This window comes from Hyperolius riggenbachi, chromosome 6, assembly GCF_040937935.1.
Source record: "Hyperolius riggenbachi isolate aHypRig1 chromosome 6, aHypRig1.pri, whole genome shotgun sequence".
Lineage (NCBI taxonomy): Eukaryota > Metazoa > Chordata > Amphibia > Anura > Hyperoliidae > Hyperolius > Hyperolius riggenbachi.
In genome coordinates this window covers 167,078,232-167,096,418 of record NC_090651.1, presented here as the reverse complement: position 1 = coordinate 167,096,418, position 18,187 = coordinate 167,078,232, and the positions used below count along the sequence as shown (strand labels likewise).

At 44.6% G+C, this 18,187-nt stretch overlaps 1 protein-coding gene across 2 annotated transcripts in view; it reads right to left on the bottom strand.

Moving 5' to 3' along the window:
- The window catches only part of MYH9 (myosin heavy chain 9), a 191,028-nt gene that overhangs the window by 147,452 nt on the left and 25,389 nt on the right, over positions 1 to 18,187 (bottom strand). For both annotated transcript variants that reach the window (XM_068240187.1, XM_068240186.1), the window contains exons 2-5: positions 13,007 to 13,353; positions 10,768 to 10,924; positions 2,089 to 2,116; positions 76 to 169 (exon numbers count right to left, since the gene is read on the bottom strand). In XM_068240187.1, coding sequence (XP_068096288.1) covers positions 76 to 169; positions 2,089 to 2,116; positions 10,768 to 10,924; positions 13,007 to 13,333 — 606 coding nt within the window. In that variant the 5' untranslated portion in view covers positions 13,334 to 13,353. The remainder of the gene's footprint in view (positions 1 to 75; positions 170 to 2,088; positions 2,117 to 10,767; positions 10,925 to 13,006; positions 13,354 to 18,187) is intronic.

Sequence of the window (18,187 nt, the reverse complement as noted above, 5' to 3'; positions counted from 1 at the left end):
ATACATCAACACCATTTTATAAATACAGAAAATTAGAAGAAAAAAAAACCTACATTGGAAAGAAAATATACTAACCTGATCTTTCTTGGCTTTGTGAGATGATGCAACATAAGCCAAATACTGGATAACTTTTTTAGTATTTTCCGTTTTGCCAGCACCAGATTCTCCACTGTATAGGAAAAATTGTCAACATTTAAATCCTCAAAGAAACAAAACCACAAACACTTAAAAGGTGATATCCAAGGGGGGCTTCCTCCAGCAGCCGCTACGTCCCATGCCGCAGCTTTGCTCTCAGCCGCTGGCTCCAGGCCCCCTCCGGGGCAGGGGCCGAGGGGACCATGAGCCAAGGAGTGGGACATAGCGGCTGCCAGGGGCTGGAGGAGGCCCCGGGTAGGTAATAAATATTTTTAATAGCCTGGATTTTACCTTTTAAGCCAAGATTAAAAAAAAAAAAAAAAAAGTCTACTAGAAACAACTTTCATAAGATTTTACAATTTTTGACCATAAACCTTATGTACAAGTGCAGCCCTATACTAACCTATCCAGATTCAAGCCAAGGCACAGTGAGTGAAAACACGCTCTAGCTTCACATTACCATATCTCATTTGAAAGAGCTTACCCAAATCTCTTGAACATAGGACTTAACCTTCCTGGCGGTAACCCCGCGTAGTTCGGGGTAAGCCGCGCTGGAGGATTTCTCAGGCCCTGCTGGGCCGATTTGCATTTTTTTTTTTTCTTAAAAACACGCAGCAAGCACTTTGTTTGCTGCGTGTATGTAACGATCGCCGCCGCTCGCCACAGATACGCCACTACCCGCCGCATAACACGCGCCCCCCCCCCCCGAGACCCCTGCACAGCTTGGTCAATCAGTGCCAGGCAGCGCTGAGGGGTGGCTCCGGACTCCTGATGAGGGGGGGGGGGGGGGGGGGAAGCCCTCCAGGAAATCCCGTTTCCTGATCGCAGATCGCCGGAGGCGATCGAAGCGGGTGGGGGGGATGCTCGCTACATGACTGCTGCACTGCCCCCTGGCGGTTTTTAATAGACCGCCAGGAGGGTTAGGCCTCATACACAAACTAGGCTGAATTCGACAGACAGGCGTTCAGAGAAGTCCACCAAGAATCTAGCATGTACAGGTGTTTCGAGGTCACTAAAAATCCAAATGCCGATTCTTCACATGAATCAAGCGCCAAAGTGATTTTTCCATTAAGCACATCTCAAAAATAGTACCTCATCAGCCAAGTAAGCTTATTGGGTTGGCCACACAAAAAAAAAAAAAAAAGAGCAGAACATTTTTCTGAACACACCATATAAATAGGAATTCCTACATCCATTAATTGTTAAAGTCAAGCTTTTTTTCCAGTATTTTTTCCAGTGTCAAAAGTGCAAGCTGCACTACTGTACTAAGCAGAGCTTTGCACAAGCTGCCAATTACCTGAAAAACCTATGAAGGTTGCAACATGGCTACACCCTGATGTAAGCATGTATCTGTACATCAGTTCTAAACAAAAATGACTTCAGTTTCAAAAGATAAAAATTTGACAAAACAAAATAATTCAAAAACACCTTCATAAACATTTCTTGTATAATGTGTTGTCCAGGTACATCTGAGTAGGGATGATCAATGCAAATATATCCAAGTTCATGCAGGATTATGTAGTATTTGTATGTGAATTTATGCAGCTTGAAAATGGACCAATCACTTCATTGGTCCATTTTCAAGTGGTCTACATTTGCATACAAATTTACATAACCCTGCATGAATTCATAAATATCCTGTCTCAGTGATCATCCCTACATCCGAGGAAAATTTATGCCACAAACCTGTCAAACACAAGAACATAACTTGTTTAGGACATCATTTCCATGCTCAATTTGTATATTACAACATATATAATGCCACAATGATTCATGCCCTTCATTTACAACTCAGTTATGTTGTATAAAAAATTAAGATAAAGTGTAATTTAACAGTATTGTACAGCATCATGCTGTACCTTTGCAGGTACAATGGCAAAGTGGATTTACTTTGTACATAGTAGACATTGAGTAATGCTCAAGGACAATTGAAATAGCTGAATGAATACTTACGTGCAAAGTATAGACTGGTCTTCTCTGTCTGAACGGAAAGAACAGAAGGGAAAAAAAGTAATTACAAAATTACATTTTGCATGATGGACATGGTTCTAAGAAATGCCAGATATGAAGGAAACTGATACTCTTCACTACGTAATGGGCCAAGGCTCCACTTCTTCAAAACTAAAGGAAGTCCTCAGATTTTAAGCAACACCCACACAGCCCAGGTTTTGGATAACTTTGTAATTAATCTGGTTTACTCTATTTCAACCATAGGCCTAACAGTAGTACTAGATTAGGTATAAGAGCTTTGGCTGCAGTAAAATGGGATAATATTCCCAAAACTAAAACTGCTCTTAAGGTAGCCATACACTGGTCGATTTGCCATCAGATTCGACCAACAGATAGATCCCTCTCTGATCGAATCTGATCAGAGAGGGATTGTATGGCTGCCTTTACTGCAAACAGATGGTGAATCGATTTCAGCCTGAAACAGATTCACCATCTGCTGAGCTGCCGCTGTCGCCCCCGCATACATTACCTGAAGCCTGGTCCCGGGCATCTTCTCCGCATCAGCTCCCGGCGGGCATCTTATCCGCATCACTCTGTCACTCCAGTGACAGCAGAAGTTCAAATAGAGCGCCCTCGTTTTTGTACTTCCACTGTCACTGCAGTGACACAGGAAGTTATGCCGGATGCCGGGATGCGGAAGCTGATGCGGAGAAGATGCCAGCCGGGAGGTGATGTGGAGAAGATGCCGGGAGCCAGCTTCAGGTAATGTATACCTGCGTCGGTCGTACGCCGCTAGTGATGCGCTCCTTACCCACGGCGATCGACGGTAATTTCCCGCACAGCGCGATCGACGGGACCGATCTATTTCGGGCCGAAATAGATCGAAAATTAGCGTGTTGCATGAACCATTTGACAGCAGATTCGATCCCAGTGATCGAATCTGCTGTCGATCGGCGGGTAATCGGCCTAGTGTATGGCCAGCTTAAGTTACATAAAACATTTAAAGCCATCCAACACATTCTCTGTGTATAAAAATGTATACTTCACTGCAGAGAGCCCTTCAAGATAGCTCATCTCTAGTTAATGGCAAATGTAATCATTGCTGGCTGAAGCTCTGAGGCATGTGCAGAGCATGTACCTCCGCTCTGCCCCCTCCTTTTCTGCTCAAGTGACAACTGTTGCCAGGGTGATGCTTGTTCAGCAGAGTGAGGAAGAAGCAGAATCAAAATAGAGGCAGTGTCTTCTGCCTTTACTGATGAGACAAGGTGTAGCATTCATAAAAAAGTGTTGTCGGTAATGAGAATCAGTGTGGGAAACCAGCTGTCGGTATTTTAGACTTCTGGGTGGGGATTCATAAAAATGTTGCCTTTTGCGATACAAGTGCAGAGATTTTCCGAAAAAGGCTGTCTGTAGGCTGGCGGTAGGCTTGTGGAAACAGAAGCTGCCCGAGTCCCTCCGTGCGCTGCGCTCTCTGCTGCTGCTTGGGAGATCTGTCCCATTCACTTACATGTATTCCGCATGCTTATCGTTACTGCCGAGAGAGCGGTAATCCCCGTCCGCATACCACTTGCTATAATGTTTATAAATGGACATTTTGTTACCTTTTCTAGATAAATCTAGATAATCACCGCACAAGGCGGAAATTAATCACTCTGCACGGGAATGTCAGCTTTTCATGCGGAAAGAGCCTTTATGAATGGAGAATTTGTGAAAGTGTTCGGTAAAGTCAGATGTTTTCAGCATTTCCGCATGCAGAAATGCTTGATGAATAATAGCCAAGGTGTGCCATCTTGTACTGCTCTCTGCAGTCAACTGTATTCAATATCACAACGACCGATAAATGAAATGGACACTGCGTTCCTGGACTCCCACAAGGCTGTGCACCCTCCATTGATGTAAAAACTCACCTGTCCACCACTCGTCAGGACAGTCTACTCCGCATGTCCCATTCTAAACCCCCCCATCCTACCCCCTCAGGTGTGTGCGACGTCACATGCACATTCCCAGCTCCGTGTGACGGCAGTGCTCTGGGAGAATACATAGGAGACTGGGAGCCACAGAAGCTGGACAGGCGTGATCTACAATGCTCAGGAAACAGGGAGGGGGCTGCCAGAACCGGCGGCAGCAGGAGGGCGATTCCTGATCTAGTTCATGCTAAACACAATCAAAACACAGTCTGCAGTGTATGGGCAGCCAACAGATCTCTCTCAGATCAGAGAGATCTGTCTCTGTTAAGGTGTCCATACAGCTAGCAGTGTATGGACAGATAAACTTGAAAACCTGGCAATGGCTCAGTGAATCATGTGGCCATGAAAAGGCCGCCTCTTTGCCACACTTGCAGCTTTGTCCATGGGTGGGACCACAGCAAGGTGCAGCAGGCACTCAACTGCCACATAGCTTTGTACAACATCAATACTATGTACAACACTTGCTCCAGCCTATTAATCTCCTGACATTTAACTGCTAAATAGTAACCAGCACAACTCATCTATGCCTGAAGGGGACTAGATCCCAGAAAGCTTGCATAAGTTAACTATCCGCCATAAAAAAAAAAAAAAAAAAAAAAAAAAAAAAATGTACTTGCGTATTATACCGTCTGAAGAGTTTGGCGGTTCCTTTTTTAAGTTTGGTTTGCTCCACTACCAAGATTTAGCCCTTTTTGAAAAGCTGAAAGTCCTTGCTTTTCCGTTACACCAGGTCCCGTGTCAGTGTAATGCTCCATTGCAGAGTTAAATGGTCTTGGAGGGGTGCCCCCTGCATCTTGTCTGCAACAAAGCGTGATTGCAGAAGTACCGGAAAACCAGACATTGATAATAAGCAGCACCCCGTGAGGTCGTCTTCTGTCGCAGGGGGGGGGGGGGGGGGGGGGTCTCATTACAGAAGACGAAGGAGATGCCCAGCTATACACCCTCTTCACCTCAAGGTGCAGGGGACACCCCTCCTTCAAAACCCTTTAACTTGGCAACGGAGCATTACACTGACACGGAACCTGGTGTAATGGAAAGCCAGGACTTTCAGCTTTTCAAAAAGTTAAATCTTGGTAGTGGAGCAAACAGAACTTAAACAAGGAACGGTCAAACTCTTCAGACGGTATAATAGGCAAGTACCATAAAAAAAAATAAAAAAAAAAAAGTTTTCTACGTATAACATCAATGCAAAGCTAAGAGTGGAAAGGTTTTGATTTATATCAGAATTGAGCTAAAATCTTATAAGCCAAATTCCTCATATCGTGCAAAACTAGCCAACTAGCAATGCTCCACTAGCTTTGCTTTAATTTTACATGCAGTTGTGATGATACATATGCTTGTCTTGTATCTAGTCTGCCTTTAACTACTCAAATCATACGTTGTATACATGTGAGCTTCACACTAAAAGAATACGGCTAAACATTTAGCAAATCTGCAATGTTCTTCTGAGACGACTCCTACCTGCTCAGTAAAGCATGCTCAGTACAGTCTAGCTTTTGTCCATTTCATATCAATCAGTAAAAGACATGTACAGTTAACATGTAAAAAAAAAAAAAAAAAAGCCTCTGCCTTTTCATGGCTTTTCTTTCACACTGCCATGTTTCCAGGTGTGTGTTTGACAGCAGCCACCACACACTTTGGTAAGCAACAGCTACAAAGAAGAATTCACTACCCGCACCCAGGGCCGGGCCAAGGCATAGGCTGGAGAGGCTCCAGCCTAAGGGCGCAGTGTAGGAGAGGGAGCACAATTCATTCAGCTGTCAATCCTAATTGTGTTTGAAGCAGAAAGAAATAAGAAAAGGGGATACACAGTAGGGCTGCACGGTTTTTCAGTTTTAAACCGAAACCGCGGCTCATGTGGAGAGGATCTGGTGATCGTCACTCTCCTCGGTTTTCAAACAGCTGCCCGCTGTCTGCGCGCTTGGCCCGCCTACCGCTGCGCCGATTGGGCAGAAGCAGTGAATATTTATTATGGTTAATAAGCCGGGCAGCAGGGGGGCGGATCCACTCGAGTGAGCAGCACACTGCTTCACCAATTGCTGGATAGCAATGGAATGACTGCAGCGGTAGCCGGAGCTGTACGCTTTGTATAGCTCCGCCTACCGCTCCAGTCATTCCATCGCTATCCAGCAGTTGGTGAAGCTGTGTGCCGCTCGCTCGAGTGGATCCGCCCCCCGGCTCATTAACGATCATAAATATGCACTGCTTCTGCCCAATCACTGGATCTTCTCGGCGCAACGGAAGGCGGATGCTGGGAATCCATCAGCAGCTCCAGCAAGAGCCCCTCTGCACTGATCCGTCCCAATGACCGGCCTCCGTGTCACATGTCAGGAGGACATGAAAATCCAGCTTGAAAAGAGATTGCGCTCTGTCTGCGAGGTAACATATCCTGATAAGGACAGTGTGCTTTGCTGCATAGATGTGTATTTTAGAGAACTGCTATCCAACATTCTTTCAGCATCTACCCCTTTATTGTAAAAGGGTACATTCTAAGTACTCCATGTGGGTAACATCCTCTTTGAAAACTAATCGTGAAAAAATCGAAATCACAATTTTTTAGAGAAAAATCGCAATTTCAATTTTTACCTAAAATCGTGCAGCCCTAATACACAGCAGTGACTGCAAGCCAGATAACTAGATATTAAGGTGTTGGGGAGGTTGTGGGCCTTGTGGCACCTCTTAGTCTAGTAGCAATCAGTGTGACACGGCTGGGGTGGCAGGGATGGAGGGGCGCACTTTGTTGTCTCAGCCTTGGGTGCTGGAGGACCTTGTTCCGCCTCTGCCCTTACCCAGCTGCATTTCAGGTAAAAAGCAGGTACCTACCCTGATTAGTGTCTCTAGGTAGAGGGGTATAGGATTAGGATGGAAAAAGTTAAGGAAAAAGCATAGGAACAAAGTGATAGGTGAGACAAGGAACAGTAGAGGTTGGGAATATATTAAACGGATGCAAAATTAAGAAAATTAGAGGAGGAAATGAAAGTAAAGAAAAGCACAAAACCGCTAGATGAATGAAGAAAGGGTGGCACAGCATGAGAAAATAAAAATTCATGACATTCTTGCAGGGCTGTGGAGTCGGTCCAAAAATCCACCGACTCCGACTCCTCAGTTTAGAATTCCACCGACTCCGACTCCTCTAATTTGCATATTACAATTTTGTTGATTAAAAGTATGTAACATGAAATTCGTCTCTTAACTGCCAACGCTTAGGAATTTTACAAGACAACTGAAGTGAGAAGGATATGTAGACTACTATATTTATTCCCTTTAGACTAAAACTAGTCCTTGGTAAGAGTACTTGTAAAAGGTACAAACCGGAACAAAGAACCTCTATCAGGCCCTAGGCAATGTAAGTGTGGGTACATGTAAGAATGATGTGCAGGTACTCTGCAGGGGAATGAGGAGATTGTAAACAGACAACACCTCTGTGTTCAATGTGCACAGCATTCTCAGTGGATTCCCTGCAGCTCTGTGGGGAGTGCATATGTAGAGTATAGTACTACTGTGTAACAAAGTAAACCTGAGACAGATGAAATTAAAGTTTTATACATACCTGGGGCTTCCTCCAGCCGCCTTCAGGATAATCAGTCCCTCGATGTCCTCCTCCACCACCTGGATCTTCTGCTATGAGTCCAGGTACTTGAGCCAGTCAGGCGTAGTGCGCATGCACACACTCCGCCGCCAGGAGCATACTACACCTGTGCAGCACTATTGCGCAGGTGCAGAATGTTCCTGGCTGTGGGAGCGGCATGCGACCGGACAGCGCTGACTGGCTGAATTACCAGGACTCATAGCAGAAAATCCGGGTGGTGGAGGACAGCGAGGGACTGATTAGCCTGAAGGGGGCTGGAGGAAGCCCCAGGTATGTATAAAACTTTTCATCCATTTCAGTTACCCTTTAATTTGTAGTCACCAAACCAAATTTTAACAACATATCAAATTATTTGATTTCATCAGCAAAGGGAGTGCATACATTTGCATAAATCAGCATCAATGCAGAATTATTTCCATCTCGTTGACCATCTCTATTAGTGACACAGCTACACATCAGGCTTTATTCTTACAGCATAGATGTTATTTAGTATATATGAGATTCCTGTGTACACATCATATATACAGTCACAATCAGATATGTATATCTGACCTTAAAAATACGGGGACTGCTTTATTGAAGCAGCACAAGTAACTAATTTTGACTGGTTTATTTCATTTTTGTGGACTAAGCACAGCTATTACTGTATATATATACTGTATATATACATTATTTTTAATGACTATTATCTGAGAAATAGAACATTTTATCATATTTTCTATTTTCATTAGTTACAAATTCATTAGGAGTCGGAGCATTTTTTCCCGACTCCGACTCCAGGCACCCAAAATTGCCCGACTCCACGACTCCGACTCCACAGCCCTGCATTCTTGCCAAAATCATGCAAAATTTTAAAACTCAGTCCTCAAACAGAAAACCCATCATAGCTCCTTTTACAGTGTGATCCATAAAAGGAAGAAAGATGCGGCAGTGATGCAAGCTCAAGCCTGACTCATTGCAGCTGATCTCAGCTTCAGCAATGTCTGAGTACTTTACAGGCAAACATCCAAGTTTCACAATATTTAACACAAAAACACATGATGTATAATGTAATCTGCTGTCATGCAAAACCTGGGCATCAGAGACTTTATGAAAAGTCTCTTTATAGGAATACCCAGCCAGCTCATGGTGAACCAGAACCACCTGGAATGTATAAAGAGCTAAAATAATCAAGAAGCACTATGAAAAAAATGCTAAATGTAATTTTGCCTAAAAAATAAATTATATTTTCTCTGTACACTAAGGCCCGGTTCACATTAGCGGTGGCTATCCGGAATAGCCGTGCCGGAGCCACACCGCATGCTGGCCGACGAAACGGACGCACGGCATAGCAATGTAAGTCTATGCCAGGGTTCACATGCGTCCGTTTCGTCCGGACCGGAGCCGGACCGGATCCGGACCGGAGCCGGACCGGATCCGGACCGGAGCCGGACCGGATCCGGACCGGAGCCGGACCGGATCCGGACCGGAGCCGGACCGGATCCGGACTCCGGTGTCCGTTCCAACATGCGCTATTTTTTGGTCCGGCTCCTCCGGCAGCCGTATCCGGGGCGGAGCCGGACTGCACCATCCGGCCAATGGAAACCAATGAGAACCGGAGAGCGCACAACACACTGGCAAAAAATCCGGATGTTCTACCCCACTTCCTATGAGGATTGTTGCGGCGATATTGTATCGGGGACACATGGGCAACCATTTTGGAGTGGAGCAGCACGAGCTGGAGATGTTGGCAGCATGTTGGAGGTGGAGGTGAGTGCTAAACAGCGGAGGGCCTGATTCCACAGGTCCCCCTTCTGCTGACCTCCCAGACCCCAACATTTTTTTTTGTTTTTATACAGGTTGTTATCTCTTTAAGAATCCCGATCCGGACCGCAACCGTGTTCATACCGCACGGAAACCGTATGCAACCGGACCGGATCCGGACAGGAACCGTACGGTTCAGGTCCGATCCGGCTCCGGTGCGGTCCGGACATCCGGTGCGGTTTTTGCAAAACCGCAAGTGTGAACAGGGCCTTAGTGTTAATGAAATCAACAGACTGCTCCACAGCAATAATATGCAGAAAGGGGGAGAAGCAGGCCCACCTACAGTCACTATGACACTACTGTCAAAACTTACCATTCATGTAACTATTTGTCCTGTGACAGACTAGGTTTTAGTTTTTAACCCCTTAAATGGATGACTGTTTGACACCACTGGCTTAGCAGAATTCTAGCATTAAAGCAACAGTCCAAAGCTAGGTTTTGTGTATGCAGTTAAATTACTTGATTAAAAAAACATCTACTGTAACAAAACCAAAGGTTTGGACCATCTCCATGGCAAAATTAAAAAGTTTAATTTCCCTCACCTCCCTTCAGGCAGTCAAAAAGTATCACTACTTTAAATAGAACCCATATGCCCATCTTTACATTGCAAGCAGTAGTCCGCAATGATAGCATTTACACTGAGTGCCCAAAGTTGACATGAAATAAGAGGTTTAAAAAAAAAAAATAAAATAATAATAATAATAAAAACAACCTTGTAATCACAGATATCTTTGTTTAGGCCCGTACACACACTTGAGTAACTCTTGCACAAGCGATCTGTCCGTTAGATCTAATTCACCCGGACAGCCAACCTCTGAAGATGCCACTCCCCTGCGAACGTGTTGTCAGCTACACAGCTAACTCGCATCTGTACAGGCTGGCCAGCGAAGTTGCCCAAGAGGATCAGGTCCTGATCCAACAGGCGACAAATCATGGGGTGTGTATGCACCTTTTAACGAGTATGTTTAATGACAGCACCCCACCCCTTCCCCCCAACAAGCATTTCATTACCTTCTGGGGGCTAGTTCCAAGCACTGCCACAGGTCCTGGAAATTGAAGTGGCCGTGTACATATTGCATGGTGGGAAGTTTAATCCCATCAACAGTAATACTTCTCTGGTTCGACGATCTGAATGTGGCCACTTTAATTTCCAGGAGATGTGGCAGGGAACAGCGAAATTAGATTATGAATAAATTCAGCTCATTGTTCAGACCAGGACTTTGTCAACATGACGATATTGATCAGTAGCAGCAACAGCAGAAAATAGAATAAAACCCTACTCCATAAATCAGATATGGAGAAGTTCCACAAGATCGTGCGTACCTTGCATCATGCTTCGATAAGCTGTATCTGTGATAGCATAAATGTGAGGTGGCATTTCATGCCTCTTCTTGCCTTTGTACATATCTACAATTTCTTCAGAGTAAATTGGCAAGTTCTTGTATGGGTTTATTACTACACAAAATAAGCCAGAATAGGTCTGTAAAAAAAGAAACAGTATACTGGTATGTGAAAGATTTCTGAAATGTTCCATATTACATTGAAACTTATCACATTTGTATTGATCTATACCTTCAAAAAGGTACACTTTAAGTAGAAAGTAATCATACCCATTCACATTTACATCGTGTGCTTGTTGGTTTCACCTCAGCTTCCACTGTGTGGCACAACAAGCACTAAAAGGCGAGTATACGCACAGAGTCTTCTGTAAATGTGCTAGATTGTTTGGCAACACTGAGAATGGCCCTCAGGGGGGACAGAAAATTCCAGGTTTCTGCAGATTACCACATTTCTCGGACCATAAGACGCACCTAGGTTTAGAGGGCGAAAACCAGGGGGAAAAAAAAAATTCTAAACCTGGTGTGTCTATGGTGCAGGGGCAGCTTCCCCTAAGCTGTATCTATCTCCCAAGTACATTAACCCACCCTGTCACCAATAATGAAACTAATCCCCCACTAACTACACTAACCACTGCTGCCCCCCCCCCCCCCCACAGACCTCCGTGCACACGCTGCTATATTAGCGGCTCAGCTCTCTTCGTTCACCCGGCATGTCAGATTTATGGCAGGCAGCGGCAGACAATTAAAAGATGTAAACAGATCTTTTCCTTCCCCGCAAGCAGAGCTTACAGACTCTCGGAAAGGCACACATTCATATTCTACACGCAGCCCAGCTCAGGCTAAGTTCACAGTGGGACGTTAAAGTCGCACGTTAAAACAGCATTTAACGCAGAATAACTCACTGCAATGAAAAATCAATGCCCCATTCACAGTGCACACGTTACGTTAGTGACTAACGCGGCACGTTAAGTAAAAGTACTGCATGCAGTGCGTTATACACGTTATTAGCTGCGTTGGACTGTTTGCACATGCTCAGTAATGACTTGGATGCATACTTTTCATTGCCTGTATTTTTTACTGTATCTGCTGTATGCAACGGTAACGCTGCGTTGCCACTTTTTGGGCGCGTTGCGTTGTAAGCTTGCGGTGCGACTTTAACGTGGCATCAAAACGCAACGTCCCACTGTGAATCTAGCCTCAATCTCTACCTTCGCCCTGCATTCCAGATTCAGGCAGAGGGCAGATTAAAAGCTAAAATCTTCTCCCCGCAGACGTAACTTACATCCTCTTCATCTCCGTCTCCTAAATACTCAGCCGGGAGACGCGGTAAACATTCCAAATTTTTAGCATTTGGACTATAAGACGTCTTATAGTCCGAAAAATACGGTATGTAAATAATTTAAGCAAAGCAAAAAGTATGCAGCAACAGAAATTAATGAAAAACCTTAACAGATTCACAAATAGCAAAGCAATGTATTTCACTTGCTTTCAGACGCCCACGTAAGCATCACAAGAGACCCAAAATGTGATTGGAAATCTCAAGAAAACACAACAGTTCCTCCCCTTAGTACATCAAAAAATATACAATTTTTCTGTAGGAGATAAAAGGGAAATCAGAGAGCCCACTATGGTGTAGTATGTATTGATTTTAGTAAATGAGATTTAATAAAAGGAATGATACGAGTGTGGGTTACCACTAAGGCAACCACTGTACAGGCAGGTGGGCAAAATAAACCTGACCCCGCCAAGGTTAATAAGTCGCTCTCTGAAAATATAGAATTAAAATGGTAAAACCTCTCCACTAAGGGTGAGCAACCAACTGCAGACATTTGAACAGAGGAGACAGGAAGAATAAAACACTAAAATCAGTTTAAAAAAAAATTAAATCGATGGGGAGGACCACAGGACAGGGACGCCAATGTTGCCAGAGGAAGCATGGTTTTACCTGCGCAACACGTGCACATGAAGTGAATTCCAATAAAGTTTGCTTTGATTAAATATGACAGTCATTGATTGGGTCCACCACTACCTTCCATTTTAAACTGATTTTAATGTATTTTATTCTTTCTAGTGTCCGTTTCACAAATTTCAACAATTTTGAATATTGATTTCTTTAGTTCTTATAGCTTATTTCATAATGAAATTTGTATTCACATTCAATAAATCCATTCTAAACAAACCATGTATTAAAATGTGTAAAATACATACAAATTGCTACTTACATAAATTAAACCAGAGTAATATCTTTCTTTCAGGTTGTGCAGTACAGATGCTTCATTTAGACAGGTTAGCTCTGCCATGTCTTCAACTTTGGAAAATTTAGGAGGATTCATCTTCTGAATGTCATCTTTATTGACCTTCACCTTTTTACCACTCTCTGCCAGCTCAACAATTGCCTCATCGCCCTGCTCTTCTTTCACACTGGCTGCTTCAAAACCTTGCTTTTCTGAAGGCACCCATACTTGCTTTTTTGCTGCCCAGTCTGCTTGAGCTAAAGGATTATTGATGAGATTACGGTCCACATAGAGGTATTTGTCTGCGTCCGCCATGGTTTTTCAGGACAGGAGACCTTTAAATTGCAGAGGAAAAGAAAAGGTGTCAGAAGCTTAGTGAACAAAACTTATCAAAAATAGAGATCAATGAGATGTAAATTCCACGTTCTATGCAAATTGATGCAGTATGGAGAAGGACCACTTAAGGGTAAACACATTTACCAGTTTTAGAAAATCTAATCCAAATACTATTTCATATTTAGCCATCAGAGGAAGTCACACTGAAATCAGTCTTAGGCAAACATTTCACCACTTGGCAAACAGTCACACATGAACTTTGTTACAGCATTTCCGGCATCTGCTGCTAAGTGAAGCACAGCAAGAATTGCCTTTTTTGGTGATGGAGAATATCATGCCTTTTAAACTGAAAACAGAGCAGATAAGATCTAGGGTAAAACACTGCATGCTTTACAAACAAACCCATGTTTGTTACATTATGTAACAGCTACACAAGAAGGGAGCAGACTGCAGCTTCAAGTCTCAACAGTGCATAAAAGCAAACTAGAATGTACACACGAAGCAGTGATGTATCTGAACGATTTGAACAAATTTAAACAGAGGTTACTGACGCATTTAGTGCTCATTCAAAATTTGTGCACTGCTGTCAGTTATGACACTGCAGTGTGTGCAGTTGAAAGATCGGGACAGACTCAAACTTTCTCCTAGATGATATGGACGGTTTGACCAATCAAGCACCGCCAAAGGTTTCAAGAGCACCTGTTAGGCATAACAGAAGAAAAAACAAAATTCTCTTTTTTATACCGTAAACAAATCAGGAATGCTAACCAGGCAATCCAAAAAAGTTAAAAATCTCTTTTCTTCTCAATGGAATATCATTTACCAGATCCCCTGGCTCTTATTTGGTACATCTGCCGCAAAAGAGAAGTTGCAGTACATGCTGGGTTTTTTCCCTCCCCTGTTCCTCTGATTGGCCAATATTTCTTGTGCGGAGAAGCTGAGAAAGTGACTCAGCTGAAATCAGATCCATACAGATAAACCAAGTCTGTGAAGTCACACAATGATTTGTGAGGATGCACACAGCTGCAGAGCTGTGTGGGAGTACATACATGCATACATAATCAGGCAGAGGAGAGGAAACAGAGGGAGGAAATTACATCAGGATTGGCTTTAAACACCAGGATTCTAATGCTGGGCATACACAGACAGTTTCTGCGCCGGTATCGAGCCAGCGGCTCGATGCCGGCGCGTCACCGCTTGCCCACGCGGATCGATTCCCGCTTGTCCCCGCGGGCATGCCTCATCAGCTACTCGATTCTCCGCCCGCAGGGATAGAGCGGGGAATCTATCCGGCGGGTCATCGGACCTGTGGGATATTATCAATCGAGCCATCAGCAGCTCGATTGATAAGGAAACAAACTGTCCGTGTATGCCCAGTATTAGATGGAAACTGACAAGCAGAATTCGCTTTATTTACTATATAAAACTCACTGAAACCAAAATGTGGACAGTGAAACATATGTTAGAGGAACTGTTGCAAAAATCTTAAAATTTAAAAACACATACAAATAAGATGTGCATTTCTCCCAGAGTAAAATAAACCATAAAATTACTTCTCTCCTATGTTCCTGTCACAATAAGTAGAAATCTGACATGACCGACAGATTTTGGACTAGCCCATCTTCTCATAGCGGGGTTCTCAAGGTTTTCTTTATTTTTAAAAGCACTTAATGAATGGCAGTTGCTCCAACTGTCAAAATAGTGTGCAGTGAGCAGGGAGGCTGGCCAGCATCTTTGCATACATATTTTTCAGGGAATACCTTTATAAAGAATAAAGGCCATGCTGAGAATCCCCTATGGAGAGATGGACTAGCCCAAAACCTGTTGCTTCTGTCAGATATCTACTACCTACTGTGAGTGACAGCAACATAGTAGAGAAGTAATTTATGGCTCATTTTACTCTGGGAATAATGTACTTGTTTATGTGTTGTAAATTGTAAGATTTTTGCAACAGTTCCTCTTTAAGTAGAGCAAGTATTTACTAATGTGTTTTTTTTTTCATTTTTTTTAAGCTGCCTATATTTGCAATACAGAATTTGCATAATACTGCATAAAGTTGGAATTATTTGCATCTCATTGATCAGGCCTACATCAGGGCTGTCCAATTCCAGTCCTCGAGGGCCATATCTATGCCAGTATTTAGAATGACTGAGGAATGGAGAAATGTTACACTTTATTAACCACTTGCCGGCCGCCCACTACCTATGGGCGGCGGCAAAGTGGAGCCCGCAACGACCGCAATACGCCGATCCATCGGCGGCTCGTTGGACTAGCTGGCCGGGGATCGCGCGCATCCGCCGGCAATAGGCTCCGCCCACCCGAGACATCAACCCGGACAATTAGCAGCACCGGCGGGTTGTTAACCCCCGAACGGCCGCATGTCAATCGTATAATATGCTTTGTAATGTATACAAAGCGTATTATACAGGCTGCCTCCTGCCCTTGTGGTCCCAGTGATCGAGGGACCACCAGGGCAGGCTGCAGCCCATCTAGTGAGCACCCAAACACACCGATTGTGCCCCCCCCGCCCCCTGATCGCCCACAGCACCCCTCAGACCCCCCACCCCCACCTCAGACCCCTGTTTGCAACCAATCACCCCCCTAATCACCCATCAACCACTCCCTGTCAACACTTTAGATTAGGTCTTAAACTGCCCCCTGGGGGCTCCTGATCACCCCCCCCCCCACACACCCTCAGATCCTCCCCAGAACCCCCCCCCCATGTACTGTATACATCTATTCTCCCCTGTAATCACCCACTGATCACCTGTCAATCAACCCCTGTCACTGCCACCCATCAGATCAGACCCTAACCTGCCCCTTGCGAGCACCCAATTACCCGCCCACAACCTCAGATCGCCCACAGACCCACCCTCAGATCACCTCCCAAGTGCATTGTTTACATCTGTTCTCCCCTGTAATCACCCACTGATCACCCATCAATCACCCCCTGTCACTGCTACCCATCAGATCAGACCCTAACCTGCCCCTTGCAAGCACCCAATCACCCGCCCACCCCCTCAGACCCCAGCTCTGATCACCTCACCAGTGCATTGCTTGCATCTATTCTCCCCTCTAATCACACCCTGATCACCTATCACCCCATCACACCCTGCCACTGCTACCCATCAGATCAGACCCTAAACTGCCCCCTGCGGGCACCCAAACACCCACACCCTCAGACCCCCCCCCCCCCTGTTAACCTCCCCAGTGCATTGCCTGCATCTATTCCCCCCTCTAATCACACCTTGAGACACCTATCAATCCCCACCTGTCACCCCCTAGCACACCTACCCATCAGATCAGGCCCTAATTTGTCCCGCGTGAGCTCCTGATCACCTCGGCCAAACCCTCAGACCCACTTACAATCAATGCACTAGGGAGGTGATCGGATCTATTCTCCCCTCTAACCACCCCGAGACACCCCATCAATCACCTCCTGTCACCCCTAGCACATCTACCCATCAGATAAGGCCCTAATCTGCCCCCCTGCGGGCTTATGATCACCCGGCAAAACGCCCACCCGCCCCACCGCAGTGACAATTTTTTTTTCCTGATCACTGCTGGTCTCTACGACTTAATTGTGACTGAGACCAACCGTTATGCCACACAATACACAACCGCCAATCAAAGAAGCTACCATGTCCAGCCTTTTCGGTGGAAACCACTCCAAGTTTCCGAACATAACTTTTTTGGGGGCCTTCTCCTTAACATGGGTCTAGTCAAAGAATGTATTGCGGTCTTATTGGTCTACGCACCCAATACATCACATGCCCATGTTCTCTGCTGCCATGTCCAGGTCACGATTTGACAACATCCTGCGCTTCCTGCACTTCAGTGCCAATACAACCTGTCATCTAAGAGGCCACCCTGCTTATGACCGGTTCCACAAAATTCAGCCCCTCAGACCACCTGTCATCAAAATTTGCAGATGCTTATACCCCTGAACAGTCATTTTGAGGCATTTGGTTTCCAGACTCCTCACGGTTTTGGGCCAAGTTAGTGGAAAATGACACTTTGTGAAAAACAAAAATTTACGCTAACTTGTGACTTACCAAATGCCTCAAAAATGACCTGTAATTATGACGTTGGGCCCCTTAGCACACCTAGGCTGCAAAAAAAAAAAAAAAAAAAAAAAAAAAAAAAAAAAAGTGTCACACGTGGTATCGTCGTACTCAGGAGAAGTAGTATAATGTGTTTTGCGGTGTATTTTTACACATAACCCATGCTGGGTGGGAGAAATATCTCTGTAAATGGAGATATCTCCCACCCAGCATAAGTATGTGTAAAAAAATACACCCCAAAACACATACTATTTCTCTAGAGTACGGCAATACCACATGTGACCCCATTTTGCAGCCTAGGTGCGCTAAGGGGCCCAAAGTCCTATGAGCACCTTTAGGCTTTACAGGGGTGCATACAATTTAGCACCCCCCAAAATGCCAGGATAGTAAACACCCCACAAATGACCCCATTTTGAAAAGTAGACACCCCAAAGTATTCAGAGAGGGGCATGGTGAGTCCGTGGCAGATTTCATTTTTTTTTTTGTCACAAGTTAGCAGAAATTGAATTTTTTTCCCCCCAAAGTGTCATTTTCCGCTAACTTGTGACAAAAATTTAATCTATGAACTCACCACGCCTCTTAGTGAATACTTTGGGATGTCTTCTTTCCAAAATGGGGTCATTTGGGGCGTATTTTAGCACCTCATGAAACATGACAGGTGCTCAGAAAAGTCAGAGATGCTTCAAAATGGGAAACTTCACTTTAGGCACCATAGTTTGTAAACGCTATAACTTTTACCCAAACCAATAAATATACACTTATTGGGGTT